Raw genomic sequence first — 24,386 nt, 5'->3', positions numbered from 1 at the left:
GACCCAGTTAACTCTGCAGAGTTCTGCGGGCAGGTCCAGTCAGGCCTGCAAGATGGGGGGTGAGCCAGGTGACCTGCGGCTTTCCCACCTTGAACCTCACAAGGGAAACCTCATTAAGGGGCCCTTTGGCCCAATCCACAGTGTGCTGTTATTTTGTGTTTCACTGTGAGCTCTGAGGTTTTAAGGTGAAGGACGTTCTGTCAGGTTGAAGAAGGATCTGGAGCTGGTCAAAAACACAGCTACCCACAGACTGTACTGGAAACCCAATGGAAAACTTGAATGGCACCCTGACTGCATACTGTGTCGACACCCTAACGCTGGGTCGATTGTCAGGTACAGACAGAGCCCGAGGGGCGCTGCTGCAAGGAACAAACCTAACGGAGCGAGTGGACGCTCGTGGGGTGAGGCCCGCGTGCCTGCAGCTGCTGTTCAGATGCGGCTGTGGAGGATCCGGGGTGGGTCCTGAGTCTGCTCCCCTGTGCCCTCCCTGCTGCCCAGGAGCCCAGTGCTTACAGCTGAAGCTTTTGTCACCTTAAGTCCCAGAAACACATTCCTCGCTGCCTATGTGTTAAACGCTGAAGCAGGACTCACTCCCGGGAGGAGTGAGGAGTGAGGAGGACCGCGTGCTCGTCCACAGGTGTCAGGCATGACATCCTATGACATCGGAGAGGACCACGGCGGCTACATCCCCTCTTCACATGTGATGAGGGCATCACCACGCAGATGATCTGACTGCACGTGAAAGAAAGAAAACCGGCCACGAGAGCTTCAGAAAAGTTTTTAGTAAATGTTTCCGTCCATTTATTTTCCGTACCCCTTAAAAACAAAACATCCCGTTTCATACTGAAGCTCTGAAATACTGTACGCCCGCGAGAGGCACCTCCCACTCATGCTGCAAGCTGGTCCACGTCCTCTCTGCTTCTGTCTGCCAGGTGAGCTTCAATAATTTCTGCAAAGAGATTCCTCTTCAACAGATTATACGCAAGAGGTAAAAGCTGGCCAGCAACTTTATGAAAATACTGAAAAACAAAAGATGACATTAGCCAGAGGACGCAGCAGGTAATATACTGGAAAAAGCAGTTGCTAACAAAGCCCGCTCCCCACACGCCGGGTTTCAGTCAGCGTCTGCATGACAACAGTGAGTTCTGAGACAGCGCCTGGCACCGTCCCTGGGGCATCGTGCAGCTGTTCAGGACGAAGGGCACTTCTTGAAGGAAACTCCAGAAAACCAAGTAAACACTGCAAGCGCCCTTATTCCCTCAGATACGGTTTATTCACCCCCTTTGGCCCCCAATACGCTCAAATGCCTTTTCCTTCTCGTCGGCGTGTCCCCACCGCTTAAGACTTCAGTCACCATTTCCGTTAGCTGGCACCGTCAGAACACGGAGCTGAATGTGAGTTTTCACGTCGCACTGAAGGCTCCCCCGTGTCTTCAGTTCCTTCTCTCCCCACGCCCCGTGTCAGCCTCCACCCCTGAAGTCGCTGCCTCCGTCTGCCAAGGGCCCAGACGCGCTCCGAGGACAAGGGAGGGCACCGCCGTCGGCGCCTGCTGCCGGCCCCACCGTCCCTTCTCCGATGCTGCTGGATTCTCGAGACAACCGAGTTTCTGTGAAGCTGGTCAAGAGCTATTCTGATCGGTCACTGACTCTTTGCTGTTAACCACTCTGATTGTTTTTACTGCTAACAGGCAGCCCTACACGAAAGAGTCCCCCAAACGGACTCCCCGACAGTGGTGTCAGCCTGACCCAGTAACTGTCGATCAGAAACGCAAATGCTCAGGCCCCCGCGGGAAGGGAACTGGGTGAGGCCCAGGGGGACTGGGGGGGTCGGGGGCGCACCAGCCTGTGGGGAACAAGCCCCCGGGGCACCCTGACGCGGGCGGGGCGCCGCTCCAGCCCCGCAGTGTCCCCAGGTGACCCTGCACTCCACAGCCTGCACAGTCAGCTTCTGGGGTAAAGGCTGATGCAGGAGCCGCCTGCCCGTGTGGCCCTGAGCCCCCGGGGCTCTTTCTGTGCCGCGGGTGACACGGTAGGTGAAGGGAGACTTAGGTGGTCTCCACAGCGGGCAGACGGCCTGGGAGGGCCCCAGGTGGCGCGGAGGTGCGGGGAGCACGGCCCACGCTCCCATGGCTACTCCTGGGGAGACGGGACGCAGGCCGGGGCCCCCACTCCGCCCGCCTGCCCGACCCCCCGCCAGCCGCGGCTCAGCGGCCTCCTGCAGCTGCCTTGTACGTTTCTCCTACGTGACGAGCAGGGAGTTCATGGTAAAACGGCAACTCCTCTATGTTAAAGAATTTCCAGCATATTTACAGACACCATTGACTCTTCATCCAGGAATTCAAGCACAAGAACAAACCCCCAAGGAAAGTGAGGTGGAGCCAGGAAGGCGTGTCCACCCCCGAGTGAAGGCACAGCCGTGCACGTGGCTAGTAAGTCACTTGGGCAGAACATCCGGGTCATTCACCTCGGCCGGAGTACAAGGGGAACTTCAAACAAAAAGTATGCTCACAACATCTGGTTAAAAATCATTTCAAAATGTTCATTTTGAAATTCAAGCTGAATCCATACCCTGCGCGCTGGACTTGCGGACAGCAAGAGCGGGTGTGTGTGGGCGGGGGGGCGCAGGGGAGGGAGGGGGCGGGGTGTGCTCACTCACGTGGGAACCGTGGCAGAAGAGGTCCATCCCGAGCTCCAGCCCCATCCCATAATCGCACTCATCATTAGCAAACTGCACGTAAGTCATCATTTCCTGAACAGGAGCAAAAGCTTTGAGTCTCTCAGCATCACTGGGGGCCTCCACGATGGTCTTGCAGATTCTCCTGAGACTGGCTGGAAGATCAAGGACACGAGGTTACCTGTAACCACCACGCGCAGGCGGTAACCTGGGTGTTTCCTCATGACTGACTGTCCTAGTGCAACGGGCACCTCCTTGGTTGGCACTGTATTTTACAACGGCCATGGTTTTTCTACTTAAGATTCAAGCATAAAAATGGCTTACTTAACAAAAAAGACTTCTTGTATTAGCACAGTGGGACCTAGCTGCCATCAGGAATCACACCAGCTTCCAGAGGTTTTCCCTGGGCTAGTCCAGGGTCCACAGACTATGGCCAAACCTGACCCACCTGTTTCTAACTGCCCTCAAGCTAAGAGTGTTTTCCCATTTGTAAATGGTTGGAAAAAACAAAAACAATATGGAGAACAAGGAATTAAAAAAAAATCCAGACAGTAAAGTCTGCTCTTTTTGCCCCCTCCTACCTTACTTAAAAGCCAGAAAAAGACATACGAGAGACAAGAAATCATTGTAGAATTAAACCTTTACCAGTACTTTTACCAAAGTGGGGGAAAGAAGTGCAGCTACGGCCAAAGTGTAATCCGAGGTGAGAACAGAGAAAACTGCTAACATTTATCTAAATAAAAACGAGTGCTTTAACATCTCTATCTGACTTGGAACGTTTCTCTCCCTGCTTTCGGATGCCAGGGTGCGTCAGCTCCCGCGAGGCACGTGAGAAGGAAGGCACCGAACGATGCCTCATTAGACTTCCTTTCTGACAACCTGGGAAAATCCGATAATGCGGACGAGCTATCCCTCTCTCGGAGCAACAGACACGCTCCTGGACGCGGGGCGGCCGTGCCGGCGGGGGCGGGGGTCGGTCACGACGGGAACAGCCCCGCCTGGAGCTCGCGGTGCCGCGTTTCTCGCAGGAGGGCCTGACATTACACACTCCGCTGACACCAACCACACAGCCAGGCTGACGACGCGGTGAGCGTCTGCCAGGGCCTGACCTCGGAACGCGCGCCCCGGCACACAGCCTGCGCATGAGCTCACGGGCTGCGCTCCGGCCCCGCCCCGCGGCAGGCAGTGCTGCGCTGGACAGACCGCAGTGACGCGTTTACTGGAGGACAGACATGTTCTTCCACCGGCAGCTGCAGCGCGTCGCCTCCGAACCCAAACGCGAGACCGTGCGAGCACCTCCACGGCCACTGCGCTTCAGTGCCTCTGCTCTGACCCCCGCCGCCCCCGCCGCCGCCCCCGCCCCCGGCGCACGGCCGCGGGGCCGCGGGCTGCATGCAGCTCAGGGGAGTCAGGCCGCCGGCTCGGCGACCACGCCACACTCAGTCACGTCTCAGGTCCCCGCCTCCCGGACGTGAGAGTAAGAGCCGCGCCAAGGCCTGGGCGAGGACTGAGTTGACGCCGTGTACACGTCCCCGACAGCGTCAACCACCACACGATCCAGTGCCCAATAAGTGGTTCCCCCGGGCCGCGTCACAGTGTTCCGTGTCGAGAGCCTCGGGGGAGGCTGGGCGGGAGCAGACTTCCTGTGACCCGCTGGGCGCTGGCACCGTCCACAGACCACCAGCCACTTACACCTCCTGGCCAACGAAGCAGTGAGACACTCGCTAGATCCTGAACTGTGTCTGCCACCACTTCTCATTCAGAAATAATCAAACCGCGGAAGGATCTAACGCTAGGATGTTAGAAAAAAGGACAAGTAGCTAAAAGTGACCTTGGACATAAAACCCAGAACCCCAGCCAGGGGAGGTAACGGTTTACTCCAGGGCACCGTGGTTTAACAGCCACCGCGATCGCTGTAACAAATGCCCTCAGTCTCCCCAACAGGACAGTAAAGCAGCTGCTAAAGCTCGGGGTGGACTGGCTCACAGGGAGGCGGCAAAGACCAGGGTTTGCCCCCCGCCCCCGGGACAGAGACCCTCTCCCCTCCGGCCTCAGGGGGGCGGTCCAGGAAGGCCCAGCATGTGCAGCGCACGTGCAGCACGTGTAATCCACCTTGGCATCACACCAAAACAGAAATGTGGAAGTAATTTTAAGCTATCTAATTTAGCCCAACATATCCGAAACAGTATCATTTCTACACATGGTCAATGTAGGAAAAACTTAACGCTGCTGCAGTTTTTACATCCAAGTGAGTTAAAACCAAGCCAGACTACAAGTTCAGCCCCTCCACCGCGGGGCCCACGTGCAATAATGCTTTTCCCTGGGAGTCCTCCAGGCGGAGGGCAGCTGAGGCCACAAGTCTTTTCTGAACAAGGGAGGGCCTGCATTTTACGTGCTGCGCAGGAGCGCCTCTAATTCCCTCTCGCTGTGGGCCCCTCGCCCCGCTGACCCCCAGGGAGCAGGGTGATGAGAAGGTGGTGCCCTCGGGGTGCTCAAGTAAAGGGGGGTGGGCACGGGGAGCTGAGAAGCGATTTTCATCCTCTTTTCAACGTGGCAAGAAGTAGATTTTGTGTCGTTTTTATACTTACAGATGAAGTAACTCAGCACTGGCTTCTAAAAGCTCAACAGACTTACATACAGAAGAAAGACTGTTCACAAAGCGCTAGACAAACACGTGGTGTCTCACGAATTACTATACTGTACATTGTTGGCTACGAGGTCAATGGCTCTGAAATAGTTCAGAAAAAGTCACGTAGACCAGAGGTTCACGTTCTTTAAACTTGTAAAAATACTCTGTTTTGAGCGCTATCAGGCAAGGAGTGTGCTAAGCACTTACGTGCTCAGATACACCACAAACACCCCTACGGGTGGTATTCACCATTACTACCCGCGTGGCGGGTAAAGAAGACCACGGTTCCGGTTAGTTCAATAACTTGCTGAGGCTACACAGCGGCAAACCCAGCTTCAGTTCAGGCCTCACTGACCGTAGAGCCTGAGTCCTTCTGCACTAAGGGGAGGTGACTGTCCCCCACATGGCACATGTCCTCACCTTTCTCAACATAAGGAAACCTTTCTCCACATACATTAACGCACACGCACATGTTCACATGAGAAATACGTTACCATCCGTTTCAGGGAGCTCTCTGTATCCCACATCATTTTTATCTACTGGGACAACCAAGCCTGCCCCATGAAAGGTCTTTGTCACGACCTAAATAAAAGGAAAAAACAAAACAAAAAAACAAAATTTAGTCACCGTAAATAGACGAAAACAACGGGGGAAAAAAACCCCAAAACAAAGCACACACACAAACCCTCAAGACTTCTGCCAAAATGCAACATGCAATGTCCTTTTATTTCAGTAAATTTGGACCCCAGGGCACAAGTTTAATATTATTTCTTTCCTTTAAGATTAGCTAGAAGTCAAGCACTTGAAGTAAGTACGACAGTGAAACAGCCGGCTTTCATTAGCTGTGTCAGCTGTCTGAGTCTGCGCTGTGCGTCCCACTACAGGAAGCAGGGCGCGGTGTCAGTTCCATCCACGGCCACGGGATCTTCTAGGCAGAGAGCCTGCGGGACTGGGCCCTGAAGGAGAAGGGATGGTTTTTGTCAGCAGGAAGACGTGGAAGGCAGAACTCCTTTCCATCTTATGAAATTCAGGTCCCCCATTCCTACCTAGAAAATTCAGGCTCGTCAGCAAACTTCCCCAAAGTAGGGCAGTTTCTAGTGTTGTGGTGCCCCTCATGGAGGCAAATAACATAAACCGGTGAGCTTCTCTTAAGTGTTAATTTTCAAAGACAAACAGAGGTCCAAACACAACCCCCATCATAACCCTTCCAGTCTGTGTTTTTCTCTTACACTAGTGGCATTCTTCTTAGGTCTTTCCTGAACAAAACATCTGCTTCCAGTATCTCTCTGTGCAGTCCAGTGACATTCCTGAGGGAAGGACGCTCTCAGTTTTAAGGTCCTCGCCCCCAAGTCTCTGTACCAGCTCTCCACCCTCTCGCTGCTTTCACTGTCTTTCATTAAGCAACACAGGGGACAGGTTATTCCAAACAAGTCCCAAGACAACTGCTCACCCCTTGGGAAAAAACAAATGAAGTCACAGTTATGTTGTATCTTACTCCTGATACCAAAATAACTTGCAGTTGGATTTTAGGATTAAATGTAAAAATAAAACCATAAAACTACTAGAAGAAAAGGCAAATATTTTATATGATTTTGGGTTGGAGAAGGAAAAGACTTATAGACTTGACTACATTTAAAAAAAAAAATCAGACTTCCCTGGTGGTGCAGTGGTTAAGAATCCGCCTCCCAATGCAGGGGACACGGGTTCGAGCCCCGATCTGGGAAGATCCCACATGCCGCAGAGCAACTAAGCCCGTGCGCCACAACTACTGAGCCTACGCTCTAGAGCCCATGAGCCACAACCCCTGAGCTCACATGCTGCCACTACTGAAGCCCGCGTGCCTAGAGCCTGTGCTCCGCAACAAGAGAAGCCACCACAATGAGAAGCCCGTGCACCACAACGAAGAGTAGCCCCCGTTCACCGCAACTAGAGAAAGCCCGCGTGCCGCAACAAAGACCCAATGCAGCCAAAGGTTAAAAAAATTAACAAAAAAAATCAAGTGAAAACCAAGAACAAAATTAACACAAATTAAATGATGAAAAATATCTGCAATATATACATATAACAATAAAGTTAATAAAGATGAATGTCTTTAAACTATAAAGCAAGTCTTACAAATAATGGAAAAGACTTAACACCCTAATGAAAACACAAGTAATTCTAACCTGATGGAAAAACGGGCAAAGTTCAAGCAGTTCACAGAAGAAATATAAATGGCCAGTGGAGAAATGAAAACGACTTAATGTCCTTTACAATCAAAGAAATGCTGATTAAAACAATGGTAGATCATTTTATACATTTCAGGATGGAAAGACCAAAGGGATTAGTAAGACCAGCACCGGCGAGGACCCAGGGAAAGGGGCGCACAGCCCCTGCAGGTGGGGTGCAAAGGAGTCCAACTCCTGGGGGGGAGTTCTGCAAACAAACACACACACACAATTTTTTTTATACCTGTATAAATTTTTTTAAAAAACCACTTTGGACCTGGCAATACTACATCTAGGAATTTCTTCTAAGGAAATAATCAGGTAAGTGTGCAAATAAAGGTGTGAACCGTTATTTATGGCAGGCTGTCTGCACGTGTGGAGTTTTCATCACCCTAAACTCTGAACATAAACACGGCGCCCTTACGAGGCAGACCTGCCATGCAGCACATGGTGCGATGACCACAGCGCGTTCACAAAGCAGCGCTGACGACGGACGCAAAAGGGAACAGTGATGGCACGGCTGTGACACCCAACAAGATCCACGCCATGTACGTATTTTCACTGATGAGAAATTGTACTAATTGTCCGTAAAGAGGTATCAGTTGTTAGTAGAGCATCAGAATCCTAATTGTATTACAAAGAATCAGATTACCAGTTTAGGAAAACCCTGCCCAAGGGTGGGTGATGTCGTGAGGCATCAGAACCAGAGGTGGACAGAATGATGGACCCTCATTTTACAGCGACATTAACTCCATGTCGATTTTCAAAGTGACATCTGGGTACTGGAAGAGGTGAAGTGGCACACAGCCAGCTAGTCAGACAGGGTGAACGGAATGCCAGCTATGAAAGGTGTGAGTTTGGGTCTCAGGCCTGTCATGTAAAATTCTGCACAAGCAGCAAAGCCTCTGCAGACCCACTGCACTTGCCTGTCAGTCGCAGGGTGGAGTGAGCAGCTCACAAGGACTTCCGGCCAAAGCACTGTAAGGCACGGCTGGTATGAACACACAGATTGTTAGTGTGCCGTGCAGGGCTCCATTGTCCTAGAATGCACGTGCGACTTTCACACACATAAGGACCGAGTCACTAACTCACAGATACTAGTGGAGCTGAGTTGAAAAAATCAGGACTAAAAAAATATTCATTCCCTGAAGATCTCACAATAACAATAAAAGAATAAGCTTAGAAAAGGATCTGGAAGCATTATTACCACATGTTGCCTTTGGGAAGATAAAATCATGGTTGTATTAAAAGTTCTTTTTTTCTCTGAATTTGTGTTTACCAGCGATTTTTGTAAGAAAAACAAATACTAAAAAGAAACCTCATGGGGGGAGGGGGCCAGGACAAACATTCCTATGAAACTTAATCTAATAAGTTTAGATTAAGACTCAGATTACATTAGACTCCTATCTAATTTACAGTTATGGGGAAGAATTAATGAAGTCTCATCTGAAATTACTGTTGATGACAGAATGTGCTGCTGGCAGCTGTTCTGCTCAGAGCAGCTTAGTCTTTAGTCAAGACAAATTAGGACAAATACGTCACAACGGGGTGAGAAATGCTCACCTTCCTACCCTATAAGGTGGGAGAGGCTCCCTGTGAAAACCAGAAAGGTGAAATGGCAATATGAAATCTTAGAGCAACTGAAAAATGCCCCCTTGCAAGGAGTTTCATTCAAATGAACAACATTTTTAGAAACTGCTTCTGATCTCAAGGACTAAAGAAAGAGTTGATAAGACTGCGATTCAGGGACTGTAACTTATCAGAACATCACCCCTGCAGCCGAGTCAAGATCAGAAAAAGCACTGAGGTAGGATTTTCAATAACTAAGTAAGCTGACGTACTTGGCGGCCAGCACCAGTTGGTTCCGGGTTATTTGGCCTATAGGACGCTCAGGTGAAGCCGCACGCACACGAGACGCTGCTGAGAGGCTGGCGGCCCCGACCCCGGTGACGAACGCCCTCCTTCCCCAGGGTTATTAGGACAGACTCCTACACGATTCTCATTTACCCCAGGGCAGAATTCTTCTAGCTTCTCTATTAACTTACTCTGACAATTGTAAGTGAAAAACCCAAAGGATCCAAAACCCAGAAGTATTTGCTGTTTACAAGACCACTCACACTGCAGGCGCCAAGGGAAGCGCTGGTTGGTGGGCTCCATAAGGCAAAGGAGAGGGGCCTCCTCATGCACCATTTCCCGGAGAAGTTTACACACCTCAGTACACACGGCTCCCAAATGCCAACTGCCTGAGGGGCTATAACTATAAGGCACTGTAAGGCAGACCTTTACACATCTACCCCCAAAACACCTGGCACGAAATCAACAGACCTTAGCCATTGAAAAAAGAAATTCAAGCAAATATTATGCACAAAGCCGCTTTCACTCTTCTACAGGAGAAACTGGTAAATCAAGATCCACGAGTGAGAAGACCTGGCTGAGTCATGCACCCGCAGCAAGGGCACTGCGTCACGTGACCCAGCCTGGCCGCCCACCTGCAGGACCTCCCGGGCCAGATCCTGGACAGCCTCCGCGGGAGCCCCATGAGGGCAGCGTCCAGCTCTCTCCAGGACAGGGCAGCGAGAGATGGGGAGAAGGTGCAGGTGGGAAGCAGTGGAGAGAGGAAAACCGCCCATTAAACCAGCAAAAGCAGGGGCTTCCCTGGTGGCGCAGTGGTTGAGAGTCCGCCTGCCGATGCAGGGGACACGGGTTCGTGCCCCGGTCCGGGAAGATCCCACATGCCACGGAGCGGCTGGGCCCGTGAGCCATGGCCACTGAGCCTGCGCGTCCGGAGTCTGTGCTCCGCAATAGGAGAGGCCACAGCAGTGAGAGGCCTGCGTACCGCAAAAAAAAAAAAAAAAAAAAAAAAAAAAACAGCAAAAGCGTCAGAGACGAACAGATGTGAATCATACTTCCTTATCTCTCTGTTTCATCTTCACGGTTCTCTGTTCCAGTGAGAACCCCAGTTCTCTGGCTGCTTCTGTGAGCTTCTCATCTATGGTTTTCAAGAGACTAGTTTTCTTTTTATCTGTTACTTCTTTAAGTTTTTTCATCAAAAATAATCTGAAAAAGAAGTAAAAGCCCTCATTAGTACGCAGGCCACTGTGCTAAGCACACAGACCTTGGGAAGTTACGGGGAGCCGAGTTACAGACATCAAACTCCATGCGAGGGAAAGACCGCAGAACCACCACCAGAGCCCCCAGAATCCCGAGCAGGTTCTTCAAGCAAGAGAAAAGCACTATAATAAACAGCTGCCAGTCACAGAAACAGCAAACAAGATTTGTCTGTATTATCTCTGTAATGTCTACAACGAAGACATAGGGTATTACCAAAATGAGGTTAAGCCAAGTTCCTGTCGCATCGCCTGATGCTAAGATCGGCGTACCGCCCTGGAGAAGTCTGACGTAACAGAAGAGTGGAGACACCAAAAAGGATTTTCTACTTTTAAAGAGCCAGAGGACGTTTAGAATACGTAAGCATCAGGAGATTCTTTTCAATGTTACTTTCAAATCTGCATTAAGATAAATTTAAATAATATAAAAGGAAAGCAAAACTATTCTATAAGCTGATACGAAAGCACAACCTAAAAGTCCACTGTGCTTTCGTATCAGCTTATTGTGCTTTCGTACAATGTGTTGATGACACATTCTGTCATCAACAGTAATTTCTTTAAAAAAAGCAGTTTCTAAAAAAAATAAAATATTTTTATTTAATAAAAATGTTTAAAAAATATTTTTAAAGGTATGTGAATAGTACAATATATTATTGCCAGTTACGGAAATAATTTTATGTTAAGAATGCTGCAGAGGGTGTGGAGAAAAGGGAACCCTCTTACACTGCTGGTGGGAATGCAAACTGGTACAGCCACTATGTTAAACAGCATGGAGGTTCCTTTAAAAACTAAAATTAGGGTTACCAGATGATCCGGCAATCCCACTCCTGGGCATATGCCTGGAGAAAACCCTATTTCGAAAAGCTACATGCACCCTTATGTTCACTGCAGCACTATTTACAATAGCCAGGACATGGAAGCAACCTAAAAGTCCATTGACACAGGAACGGATAAAGAATATTACTCAGCTATAAAAGAACGAAATAATGCCATTTGCAGCACATGGATGGACCTAGAGATTGTCATGCTGAGTGAACTAAGTCAGATAGAGAAAGACAAATATCATATATCACTTATATGTGGAATCTAAAAAAAAGGGTACAAATGAACCTATCTACAAAACAGAAATAGTTACAGATGTAGAAAACAAACATGGTTACCAGAGGGTAAGGGGGAGGGATAAATTGGGAAATTGGGACTGACATCTACACACGATCATATACAAAATAGATAACTAATAAGGCCCTACTGTACAGCACAGGGAACTCTACTCAGTACTCTGTAATGGCCTATATGGGAAAATAATCTAAAAAGGAGTGGATATATGTATATGTATAACTGATTCACTTTGCTGTACACCTGAAACTAACACAACATTGTAAATCAACTATACTCCAAAAAAAAAAAAAAAAAGACTTTTGCCATCAGAGCAAGAGCGAAAGGAAGAGCTGGACACAGTGCCCAGCTGGACACAGTTGGTCCCCTTCCTGCAGCCACTACCAGGCTGCCAGGAGGAAACCCGCTCCTGCCCACCACTAACATTCAGCAGTTTGCTATGGGCTGGGCGCTGTGGGTGCTATTCTGATCCCCATTTTACAGATCAGGAAACTGAGGCACAGAGGATAATCAACTTACCCAAGCTGACAGAATCAGTGTGCGTGGACTAAAGTGCCACAGAAGCCAAGACCACCAAAACCACGGTCTTATGATTACAGCACAGCGTCACAGTAATCAAGAGGCTCTATCTACAACGACCATACAAAGCACACCGGCGACGCCAGGGCCCCGGGCTGCTGTCCTCACTGTGCTGTTCTCTGTCCACAGCACCCTTCCTCCCGGGAGGCTGTTGCCTTCATCAGGCCCACGGGAAACACCCTCTCAGAAGACGTCCACGTCTCCTGACGGCCCTCGGTACTGGTCTTCTCATCCTTACCACATTATAGGACCACTTCCGTTCCAGTTTATTAAGCTTTTGTCTCCCAGCTTCACACCTACAATCCAATACTCTGCTGCAATGTGCACACAGAACAGCCAGAACATTCTGTGCTGTCCCATTAAACCTAGTGGGAGACTGTGAACCTTGAGTGAGTCCTGCAGCGGTCATGCAGAAAACACTGGTTCACTAAGTTATGCAGATGTCCCAAAGAGTGACCCTTTTCACTGGATCTGATTTACTACATTCTATCACAGTATGAAAAAACCACATTCATTAATAGTACCACCAACCTCGTTAGCGAAGTCTTCAGGAAGTGAGAAGCTGTCAAGCTCACAAGGGTGGTTACAACTCTCCCCAATTCTCATGTTTGCTTTTGAAATCTTAAATTTTAACACTGGCAACACAGTCAGTTGTTTCCATCGGTTCGTTTGAGACGCCGGCCAAACACTCACGTCAGAGTAACCAGTGTCTGCCAGTCCCTCTCTTCAGCAAAGTGGAAAAAGCTGAGCTCACAACTCGGCCTCACAAGACCTTTTTCCTCGAGACAAACCCTAAGCGTGCAGAGTGCCTTTTCCGTACCTCCCCTCCCGTCACACAGGACGTTAAGAAGACACGTGCCCAGTGGCAGGGATCTGATCCGCCTTTACTGTGTCATCACGGACCTTCGTAGTGACACCCGCGTCACATCCCAGCTGTGATAACCCACGGTCCACTGCCCACCAGGTCCACCGCCCCAACCCCGTCGAGGCTCCAGCAGGGCTTACCCGCCTCCACCTTTGTGCTGTTGGTGTGAGAACGACACCCTGTCATCACCCAGAGTTTGCAGCTCACAGGCCTCCTGGGAAGTGGGCAAGCACCCCTGGGGGCCACACCCCACTGTTTGATAGCTGCTGTTTAGTTAATGGTTTTAAACGTGACTACACGTCAGAACCTCCTGGGTTCCTGGTTGAAAGTACCCAGTACAGCAACGTAGGGTGGCAGAGAATGCTGGGGGGTGCAGATAAGAGGAAAAGAGACTATTTAGCAGCGCGTCTCGACCCAAGAGCCGATACCCTGCCTGCACGTACTCTTGTACTATGCACCAAGTGTTTTAAATGGTTTTCGGGCCTGTACAAAGGAAGCATTCATTAAATGTTCGTTAAAATGAATGTTCATTCACTTGAAATGAATTTTTTAAACTTAAGAATTAAAATTATAGACATACAGGTATGAGATCTCTAAGTATATCTACACTTAGATACACCTGGAACATGTTTTTTTTTTTTTTTGCGGTACGCGGGCCTCTCACTGTTGTGGCCTCTCCCGTTGCGGAGCACAGGCTCCGGACGCGCAGGCTCAGTGGCCATGGCTCACGGGCCCAGCCGCTCCGCGGCACGTGGGATCCTCCCAGACCAGGGCACCAACCCGTGTCCCCTGCATCGGCAGGCGGACTCTCAACCACTGCGCCACCAGGGAAGCCCTGGAATATGTATTTTTAAAGAACGTTCCCGAGTCCTGCTCTAGACATGCTGAAGTGAATGAAGCTGAGGTGAAGCTCTTAACCACGAGCCCGGGAGGCTTCCGTGTGTAGTCAGGTTTGAAACCATTAACTAAACAGCAGTGGTCAAATAGTGGTCTGTGGACCCCAAAGACCCCTGAGACCTTTTAGGAGGTTTTTGAGGTCCAAACTATTGCTACAGTTATTTTAGGGAAAAGAACAGAATAAAAAGAAAATCATTCCTAATTTTGTTGTCCAAAGATAAGTATTTTAAAACTTTCAATCTATCTAGATTTCTCTCCATGTGCATTAGAGGATGTGAAAAGGGAACCAACCGTTCCACACTGCTGTGTTATTTGACCTCTTCACATAATGTATCAACTCCTTCCCAAAACAACAGATCAATATCCTGGTGTTACACTTTATGGACATTTTCTCTTTAGTTACCTAATTTTCTCTAACTGCTGGATATGTATGTTTTTTCTAATTTTTCCTTTTTATAAATAGTCTGAAATATACACAGATATTTATGTGTACCCATCCAAAATTTCTTCAGATAAATAGCTAGAAATGGAATCGCTGATTTAAGGTATAGCATATTAGCTGGCAATGTTCATTATCTGTTAAGAAATCTTTGAAAAAATATTTAAACCTTATTCCAACTGCTTTCCACAAACGTCTTACCAATTAACACATGTCAGAAAGGTTTCTTATACCCTAACCATCCTTGGGTATTACCATTCTTTAATCTTTACTCATCTTTGCTAGCTGAAATTTGCATTTCTTTGGCTACTATTAAATCCTACACAAAGAGAACTAGTTTCCCTGGGCATAAAAATAATTTGTGTATAACAATCGGTCTGCCTTAAAAGACATTACTGAGGCTGATATAGAAATTGTTTTGATTAGCTGATTTAAGTAAAGTCTCAAAAAAAAAGAATACTATATATACTGTAACACTTGAAAAGTATAATAAGCTTTTAACCTTTATGTTTGAGATAAATTATTGGAGGTGCAAAACATTTTTGGTGTGAAATAGCATTAGGTACTCAAATATACTCACTTGCTGGTCTTCACCTAAGTTATAAATCTATCACCAATGTATTTTTGTTTTCTATTTCTATTTGTCTGTTGTTTGGCGAAAAGTTGAAGTGTGGATAAGATGCCTGCAAAAGTCACGTAAATGATCTCCAGGTATCTAATAATTTTTGGTTACCTCATTTCCCCTCAGAGACGGGCTGATACAGTACAAAAATTGTAAATCAATATAAATAGGAGACATACTGAAATAAAACATTTTCTTACTTGACTGCAGCAAACACATTATCTCCATTTTGAACAATTATACAATTTTTCTTTGCTTCATTTGTACCAACAAATACAGGAAGTTCGTCAGGAGAATCCCTGTTTAAGCAAAAGATATTAAAAATTTAGCTGCCCATAATTTGTATTATCAGCAAAGCAGAATTTTAGGTCTATAAACAACAAATTATATCTGCATGTTTCAAAAAATCGCCAATGGATTTGCCAGGTTTAAGCTCTAGTTTTCTTATGAATAACTAGGACAAATCTTATTTATATAATGAATCTAAAATTAAGATTCTTAGGACCTAGTTACTTTTATACCTGAATGCAAAGAAAGAGGGAATAAAGCTTGTCAAAAGGAGGTGAAATTATACACAATCATCTCTACCCCAGTTTAACAGTCCGTGAAAAAAAGAAAGGTGGACAAACCAAGAGAAACAGGCCAGAAAGGATCATAAAACATTGGCAGCGGAAGGAGCCGGTTCACATCTATAACAAATCCCTTTACTCTACGACTGAGGGGACCGATGGAGACGAGGCGACTGGGCCGAGGTCCTGGTGAGGCGGCGGGAGGCCAGCAGACCCAGGTGCCCCGGCTCCCAGCCCCGCGCGTCCACGGCCCCCTGGCTCCCCCGCACCCCTTCTCCACGTCCTCTTCTCCTGGTCTTGCTGTCAGTGCCAGCGTTGCTCCAAGCGGAGGAGCCACCCCTGACCCCCACTTCTAACAGTCTACACTTCCTGCACGTTATCAGTTAACCTTCCGAACATTCCCGTTAGGCGTGTCTGATGATCACAGGACAGGAAACTGAGTCACAGAAAGTCACTGGCACAGGGTCAGCCAGGTAATAAGGAGGAGGACCAGCCTGCCTCCAAAGCGTGTTCTTAATTCTATGGCCCCTGGAAGCACAAGGCCAACTTAAGTCACAGCAGCTGCTCTAAATGACCTTTCCTAGGCTAAAAGAGCTTTTCTGAACTCAAAAGGAAAAAAACAGTTTATAACTACAGAGGAAAAGCTGGAGAGGTTTAGCCTAACGAGCTCACCCCTCCCAGGGGAGGTTAGCAGGTTAAAAGGGCAGACAGCCTGCGTACCCACCAGGAGAGGGTACATATCCCTCACGTGGGGTGAGGCCAGTGAACATCTGCTTACACTCGTTACAGGGACGGTAGCTATATTTTAGGAGAAGAAAAGACCCTTTACCTGAAATACCCCATGTGGAACTCAGTTTTACAATCTCCAATAATAATGGTCTGGAACTCAGGAGGATCATAGTAAAATCTCCAGTGAAGGTTAAAATTCAGGCTTGCTGACTTTTTCTTCATTTTATGTTTTCCGGCAAGGATATCGTAAGGACCCACTAATCGAAGTCCGAGGCTTGCAGAAAGTGAATCTATAAATTAAATATGTTTATTTAGACAGTGTCTTTCTGGAGGCAGACAGAAAACACTGCATTTCGTTCAGAAAATATTTCTAAGCAGTTGTCTTAAAAAAGAGCTTCTAAAGAAAAAGAGAGAAGTCTTTAGTTACATGTGAAGATGTTAGTTGTAAATACTCAGTGGAAAAGAAATCAGAGCAATGAAGATGTGGCACTTACATTTAGGATTTCCTCTTACCTTTACCACTGATGACATTTCAAACATTCCTGCTGTTTCTTATTTTGGCCAAAACAAGACTGCTTTGTGTTCCTATGCACTGCAAACCTTTACCTTGTCTCATTACTATGTTGCTGTCGGCCTCAAATATTTGTAGCACCTCCAGACCAAGGGAGAGGTGACAGACAGCACACGAGGACGAACAATTTAACTAAAAAGGTGTTTAATGTTAAGTATTTCCTTCCCCTTCCCTGCACCTCAGCTAATTATCACTCTCGACTCGTTGCCTCCTTGACCATCCATCCGGCTCACCCTAATCCTGGATGAGCCCACCTTCTTTCTCCACCCACAGATCAGTCATCAAGTCTGTTCAAATGTACACGTTTACAGCATCAGATGGGCCTTCGTGCTTCTCTAAGAGGGAGGCAAGCACTTCAGGCAGGACCTGGATATGCAAGGAGGTGAGGATGGAGAGAGGAAGAAAATTCTTGGAGGAGGAAACAATGTGGAAAACAAGCATGGGGGCAGTTTAATTTCCCCCCTATACAGACAGATATAAATATATAGATAAAGGGAGATCGTGCTGCTTTGTAGTGTTTTTTTGTTCTTCATCCTGTCCTCATTTAAATCTTCTGAATAGTTTCTCAGGCTATTAAACGTTTCTTTAATATGTCTACCATTGCTAGGCATTTACTGTTTCTTTTTTATTCTAAACGATGCTTCAGTGAATATCTCTGCTAACACGTTTGTACACATCCATGAGTACTTTCAGAGAAGGTGCTGCACGGTTGCAGTGTTTTGATATACTGCCAAAATTCAGATAGCTCCCAGTATACATTTTCGTCAGCAGTCTCTGGGACTGCTTCCCCCCACCTCATGTGAAGACATTTAAACAGTACAAAAGGGTAACAATGAAAAGTAACTGTTACCACATTATCAGTTTTTAGTGTTACCTTTTCAGAGAGAGTATACGCACATGGGAGGTATGTAGGGATGTGTGTGTGTGTGTGTGTGTGTGTATTCTTGACCTAAAAATACTAACGGTAGCATATGCTACACACTCTCCTTTTTTCTTTTGAAATATTCTAGGCATGATACTTTGTCATCGCTTAAAAATCTGCCTGATTCTTCTAAAACTATATAAGTCCACTGAAAGATGGGTAACTGATGAGCATTTAAGCCATTTTCTCCTTTTTGTTTCAGTATCATTTAACATAGTTTGGGTTCACCTAACCCTTAAGACAAGTTCCCAGGAGCAACACTGCCAGGTCACACTAAAAGTCCTGGAACACGTAGAAGTATGTGCTCGTTTTCTTTCAAACTCTCATCAAAGCATGCTGTGGAATGATGTACCTTTGCTAGTATAACATTTTATTTCTCATTTGAAACATCTTTGGAAAAGTTTCTTTTCCATGAACTGTTTAGATCCTGGGTCCAGTTTCCTACTGTCTTTTCCACTGGCAGAAGCCAGAGAAAGATTCTGGAGCAACTCACCAGCTGGCTGTTCAGGATCAAGTCCTTCACAGAACCTCCAGAAGTGATAGAAGTCTTCAGGCAGAGAAAGCCTGTAATGACTTTCTGCCTCTGTTCGAAGGTCGCTGGGCACGTCGGCTTCACCGCATTTACCCTTCTTCTCGGCGACTGCTTTTTCACCCTGAAAATCCGCACACAAAACTGTGTTTCTCCCAAAGAAATTTCAGCAACTTGGACTGCTTAATAATACCGCTCATTTTTGTTCACCCCAACTCTACGAGTTTCCTTTAAAACTCTATAAATGGTATTTGAGTAAAATCTGGGGATTCTTTTGGGTGAGGAAAAAAAGAACAGTTTATAATATATAGGTGTCAAGAGGGACGCACACAGCAACTCTTTAAACATATTTCCCTAAGATAATGGAAACGCAGAAAATAAAAAACCAGAAAGTATAAAAGGAAAGGTAAACAGCAGGAAAAGAGGAATAAGAAAATGGCAGGTTTTGCCCTGTTTTGGTAAACAGCTGTCATCGTGCCTTTCGTTTAAACAGACTCAGTGCCCACACCAGAAGCAAACTGCCAGAAATAAGTGGATGCAAGGGGATTTACCAGTTAAAACAATGATTTCAGAAAAGGTCGTTTAAGGCCAGACTAGGTTATAAAACTCAGCTCCAGCAGCTCTGCAGTATAGGTTCACCCTGTAAGTATGCTAGGCTTCAGAATGCTTATTACATCTGAGACCTATTCCCACTAGAATAAAACGCGTGGTGGGAGAGGATGCATCTTCAGTCTCGGGAGCGGCCGTGCGTGTTGTTCTTTCCGGGCACCTGGATCCTTTCCTTCCTGTCCTTCCTGTCCAGCTATCAGGACATCAGTGCTGCCCAACCCGGAGGTATTCTGCCCCCAAGGGGACACGGTTAGCAGTTTCTGGAGACCTTTTCGGTTGTACAAACTTGGGGGGTGGTGTGCTGCTGGCGTTCAGTGGGGAGAGGCCAGGGATGCTGCTAAACAGCCTACAGCGCACAGGAGAGGCCCCTTAACAAACACCTATCTGGCCCAGATGTCCACAGGGGTCACGACTGAGAAATTCTAACCTGATGTTTCTCATATTCACATTCTCCAGCAGGCTCAAGTTTATTGATGTTATTTTGGGTATCGTTCAAAGTCTGCAAAGTGTATTTATGAACCAGATGACATATACAAGAATGTTCTTGATGGCATTGTTTTACGAGTGGAAAACAGGACAAATGAAAATGCCTGTTGACAGAATGGTTACAGGACTTTCAAACGATGGAATACTACGCTTAGTGCAAAGGAAACAGAGCCACACACAGTATGGATCAATCTTAGTAATATAATGGCGAATGAAGAAAAACGTCCCAGAAGATTATAGGCAGCATGATAGCCTTTTTATGAAGTTCAAAAAATACTGTTCAGGCATCAACTCATGGGTGATAAAGCCATAAAAAGAAGACAGAAGAAAACAAACAGTTCAGGATCGTAGCTACACCGAATGGGGTCGACAGGAAGGAGTTAGGCAGACAGGACAGGTGAGCAACATGACGATGGAGCGCCACGGTCAGCCTTTCAGCGCTTGGCCTGGGCAACAGCCTCACAGGTGTCTGTCGTATTATTAAACAAATCAGGTAAAACAGGACCATGACCAAGAATAACAGTGTATCACGCCAAGGATTATAACATGTCTATATGAAGTCATAAAAAATTAAATTGAACAAGAAGGCTGTTCAAATATGGATCCAAAACCGATGGTGATAATAGCAAACAGTAATAAATATAACAGTAAAAACAGTAAGTAACAGCTACTTGTTATGCACTTACTATGGTGCCAAGCCACTTTGCTAAACTCCTTCTATGGATTAACTCATTTAGTCCTCAGAAATTCCTTATGAGCTAGATTCTGTTATCCACATTCTACAGACAAGGAAACTGAGGTTAGCTGACTTCCCCTGGGTCCCTAACTAGAAAGTGGGAGAACAGGCATTTAACCCCAGGTGGGCTGGCCCCCCAGCAGATCCAACCACTTCATGCTGTCTCTTCAGCTGCAAACACACAACAGCAGGAGCATGTCAAGTCCTGACCCAGCCTCCCCTCTGTGTGTATGCCCGCCTTTGGTGAGACTTCCAAAGACTAGCTCAAACTTAAGATGTTAGAAAGAAGAGCTTTAAATCTACCTTGCCGAAAGGCAGTGTTGCATAATGGTTAAGCTGCCCTGGTTGATTCTTGATTTTTCCCATTTCCAGCTCTGTCGCCTTGGGCAAGTTACCTAACCTCTCTGTGCCGTTCTCTCATCTACAAAAAAAGGCCTGTGTAGTACCTCTATCACAGGGTTGTTACAAGGAATAAATTATTCGTAAAAATACACAAACAGTGCTAGCACAGAATACATAAATGCTGGCTATTACTGTTGGCCGTAGTCTCTGCAGACGCATCGTAGTTTTTGATGCTTTATTTCTAAGACTAACACTCTGTCAAAGAAGTTCACTGCCCTTTCAAAGAGAGAAAAGGGTGTTTTCAGCTCTGCCTGAGCTCACACGCTGGCTGCATGCCCAAATCCCTAATAACTAGAGTTTAGGACGGCTGTGCCCTTCAGGGGCTGCCCTTATCCTTAACCCTTCCGCTCCTGGGGAGCGGGGCCGGGGTAAAGAACGCCCAGAACGCGGCCCTCCTGCACCGTCTCTCCCCATCCAGCTGACAGCGCAGCCAGAGTTTCGGAAACCTCTACTTTTTTCCTGCTTGACTCCCTGCCGCTCTTGCAGTGGAGACAGAACGTGTGAGGTCGCAGGAAAGCCTGAGCCGACGCCCCTCCGTAGTCAGCGCCCCTCCATCCCCATCCCGGCCTCCCCGCGGCCGAGCTCGGCGCTGCGCCCGGCCACCCCTCCGCCGCGTCTCCCGCCTTCGGGGACGCCCTCCTTCCGGGGCGTCCGCGGTTCTTTGGCCGGCCGGCCGGACCAGAGGGTTGGGGGAGCGTGCTGTGGGGGGACCGGGCTGAGTCAACCCCCCCCCGGGGGAGGGCTCCTGACTGCGCCAACCCGGCCCCGGGGGAACCCCGAGATGTAACCCGCCCCGGGCCCGCCCCCGGGAGACGCAGGAACGCGAGGCGCCGCTCTCCGCTCCGGCTGGGGGCAAACGCGCCGCGCCGCCCTCAGTCCCGCCACCGCCCTTGGACCTCCGCGCGGTACCTGCGGCCCCTCCGCGCCGGGCCTGCGCTTCCCGCCGCCGCCCACCATCCTGTGGCCGCTGCAAGAAGCCCGTCCCGCCGAGAAACCGTGCGCCGCCGACTGCTTCCGGTTCAAGGGCGACCAATCACTTCTCCGCGCCCCGGCGCACACAAATATAGGGAAGGCCCCGCCCCCACAACCGAGCGCGCGGCCGAGGCCCCGCCCACCCGGCCAGCCTGGCAGGTGTTCCCTTCGTACGCCCGTGCGCGTCCCGCGGGCTGAGCCGCCTGAGCTTCTCCGGGGGCACAGGGACCCCGGCCCAGACTCGGACGCTGCGGAGGTCCCCTTCCTCCCCAGGCCTTCACTGGGGCAAGGCCGGTGCTCCTTCGTCTGTATTCGTTTAAAAGACTCCTCTTTCTGTCCCTCTTGCCCAGCCCTGATTCATCTTTAATGGTTTGAAATCACACAATTTCTGTCCACCCACGCTTTTGTTTTACTTAACTGAGTCGGTCTTAAATAAGATCCTCTTGAGATCTGTATCTTTGAAAGGTATTCTTTTTTGTTAATAAAAGCTTGTCACTAAGACAAACTAAAGTCTGCCTAGAATTAAGCTACAGTGTGTCCATAGACTTGTATAAGATTGTTGACCTTGCTGGGGGAAAAGAGTAATTCTTTGAATTTTTTTTTTTTGCCAAATTTGGGGTAACACAATTATCACCAACATACTTTAAAACAGATATTTTTGCTGGTGGACTTCTGAAGGAAAATTCTCTATGAAAACAGGGGAATTGACAAGTAAAATCAGTGAAATGTTTAAGATCGCATAGTTGAAGGCTCTCAGACCCAATAAAATGCTAAAATAGAAAAGGATGCTAATCACAGTACAGACTGAGAAAACACACACTGCAAAAATAGTAGCTACCAAATGAATATCTTTTTTAGAGCTAAAAGTCACTGGGGTTACTATTTAGGGTTAGACTGTTAGTGAAACATGGATTAATAAAAGACAATGAAAATGGAATCAGAATTCCTCTCTATTCCTTAAGAGTGGTTGATTCTAGGATTCAGCTAACTTTAAGCTCCTGATCCAAGATAAGATTTTAAAAGGAATATTTATTTCCCATCTTTTTAATGCTTTCAAGACAACAGACGTCACAACTGGCCTCTGGAATAAACACCTCTTTCTGCATTTGTTATAAGAGCTGCTGCAAATAAAAGACAAGACTGGATGCACGTGGAATTCCAGGTCCTGGGGTGAAACCAGGCTCCTACCGAAGCAGTATGAGGCTCTGGATGTGGGAACCATTAACACTACCAATCAGGAATGAGCCCCTGACAGGGCACTGCCCACCCCTGGAGGGTAGCATCAGCATTGATAAGGCCCAGAGCCCCTGGGGCATTCAGGCTCCTGGCCTGTCCTGGCAGAAAGGACTTCCTGTAGGGGCTGTTGATCGTGAGGCACCTAATTAGGGAAACCCAGGTGATTGTGTTAAACCCAGAGGACAGGGAGAGGTGGGAAGGGTCCATTTTTGTCTAAGTTGCCAGATCAAAAGTCAGAGGCAGCTTCAGACAGAGCTGGTCCCAGGTGGTTGCTACACGGATGGACTGCAGATGAGCTGTCGAATTCATCTTTTTTTAATGTAAAATCCTTGATGCAATCCACTTCAGTTTTTTGTTGTTGTTGTGTGTGTGTGTGTGTGTGTTGGTTTTTTTTGGCTGCGCTGGGTCTTCGTTGCTGCGTGTGGGCTTTCTCTAGTTGCGGTGAGCGGGGGCTACTCTTGGTTGTGGTGTGCGGGCTTCTCATTGCGGTGGCTTCTCTTGTTGTGGAGCACAGGCTCCAGGCACACGGACTCAGTAGTTGTGGCACACGGGCTTAGTTGCCCCGAGGCATGTGGGATCTTCCCGGACCAGGGCTCGAACCTGTGTCCCCTGCATTGGCAGGTGGATTCTTAACCGCTGGACCACCAGGGAAGCCCGAGTTAATCTTTGATACTGCATGCTGACCCTATCTGTGACCACTGGACCCTGGCAGACTACCAACTAAACAGTGACTAAACTGCCTGGTCTGTCCAGCTATGCTTAATCCAGATCAGTAGCCCTGGGACCATTTATCCTTTAGCTAGCACTAGGAGGACGATCCAAACGCCCTTAAAAAGGCTTCACAGATGGCTGAGCCGTCACATTCACACTGGATTACAGGTCCAGCTGATGCACCAATCCACTTTTTCTCTACTACAATTTCGTGGAATCTAGCTCCAAGCACAAAGTGGCACATCATGGGTTCTCAATAAATATTAATTGACTGGCTGATCTCCATTAGCAAATAGCCATCACCACCATTAAATAGTTACCCTTCCCTCCATCCATTTAGTCATTTACTCATTCGAAACATTTATTAAGTGCCAGTTATGGGTCAGAACTGTGTTAGGCACTGGAAAAGCCAAGAGGATGCAGGTGGTGTGTTCCAGGAGCTCACAGGCGACTGAAGAGTCCTGGAGACACGGAGAATCCCGTATCCACCTAAAGAGGCAGAAGCGTCACGTCGTCTTTATCACACTCCAGTCTTCCAGATGTCTTGCTCCAGATCAGCCTCCTTCAAAGAACTGCTCTTATCGTTTTATTCTTAGAAGATCACAGAGTTGATCAGACCTAAAATTCTGAGCAAGTAGTGTTATTACCAGGAAATGACAAATGACACAGCAGCAAAGGGCAGTACTGATTAGTACTTGATTAGGGGACCAAGCTCAGCTGAAACAAGGACTTCACCTGGTGATGTTATGGGGCGGGGTGGGGAGGGGCATCAAAAGCAGT

The 24,386-nt window shown here is 47.8% G+C and overlaps 1 protein-coding gene across 2 annotated transcripts; it reads right to left on the bottom strand.

Annotated features, from left to right (window-relative positions):
- Positions 1-767: 767 nt before the first annotated feature.
- LOC132492802 (histone PARylation factor 1) lies at positions 768-21,705 on the bottom strand. 2 transcript variants are annotated; one of them, XM_060102666.1, is made up of 8 exons: positions 21,597-21,705; positions 18,419-18,578; positions 16,533-16,722; positions 15,335-15,433; positions 10,416-10,566; positions 5,797-5,884; positions 2,656-2,828; positions 768-1,019 (listed from the first exon to the last, which is right to left on the bottom strand). In XM_060102666.1, exons 1-8 carry the CDS (start codon positions 21,642-21,644, stop codon positions 888-890), a joined length of 1,041 nt encoding a protein of 346 aa, XP_059958649.1. In that variant the 5' UTR covers positions 21,645-21,705; the 3' UTR covers positions 768-887. The 2 variants fall into 2 exon arrangements, with proteins under 2 accessions (XP_059958649.1, XP_059958650.1); XM_060102667.1 differs by having other exon boundaries at positions 768-949.
- Positions 21,706-24,386: the final 2,681 nt, after the last annotated feature.

Source organism: Mesoplodon densirostris, chromosome 6, assembly GCF_025265405.1.
Source record: "Mesoplodon densirostris isolate mMesDen1 chromosome 6, mMesDen1 primary haplotype, whole genome shotgun sequence".
NCBI lineage: Eukaryota > Metazoa > Chordata > Mammalia > Artiodactyla > Ziphiidae > Mesoplodon > Mesoplodon densirostris.
This window is presented reverse-complemented; position numbering and strand designations above follow the sequence as displayed.

Excerpts from the sequence above, each read along its gene's own strand:
- LOC132492802 (XM_060102666.1), bottom strand. The coding sequence starts at position 21,644 with ATGGTGGGCGGCGGCGGGAAGCGCAGGCCCGGCGCGGAGGGGCCGCAG. Across the intron at positions 16,723-18,418 it reads TGATCCTGAACAGCCAGCTG|ATTCACTTTCTGCAAGCCTC; the intron begins GTGAGTTGCTCC and ends TTTAATTTATAG. Across the intron at positions 2,829-5,796 it reads AGAGCTCCCTGAAACGGATG|CCAGTCTCAGGAGAATCTGC; the intron begins GTAACGTATTTC and ends TTGATCTTCCAG.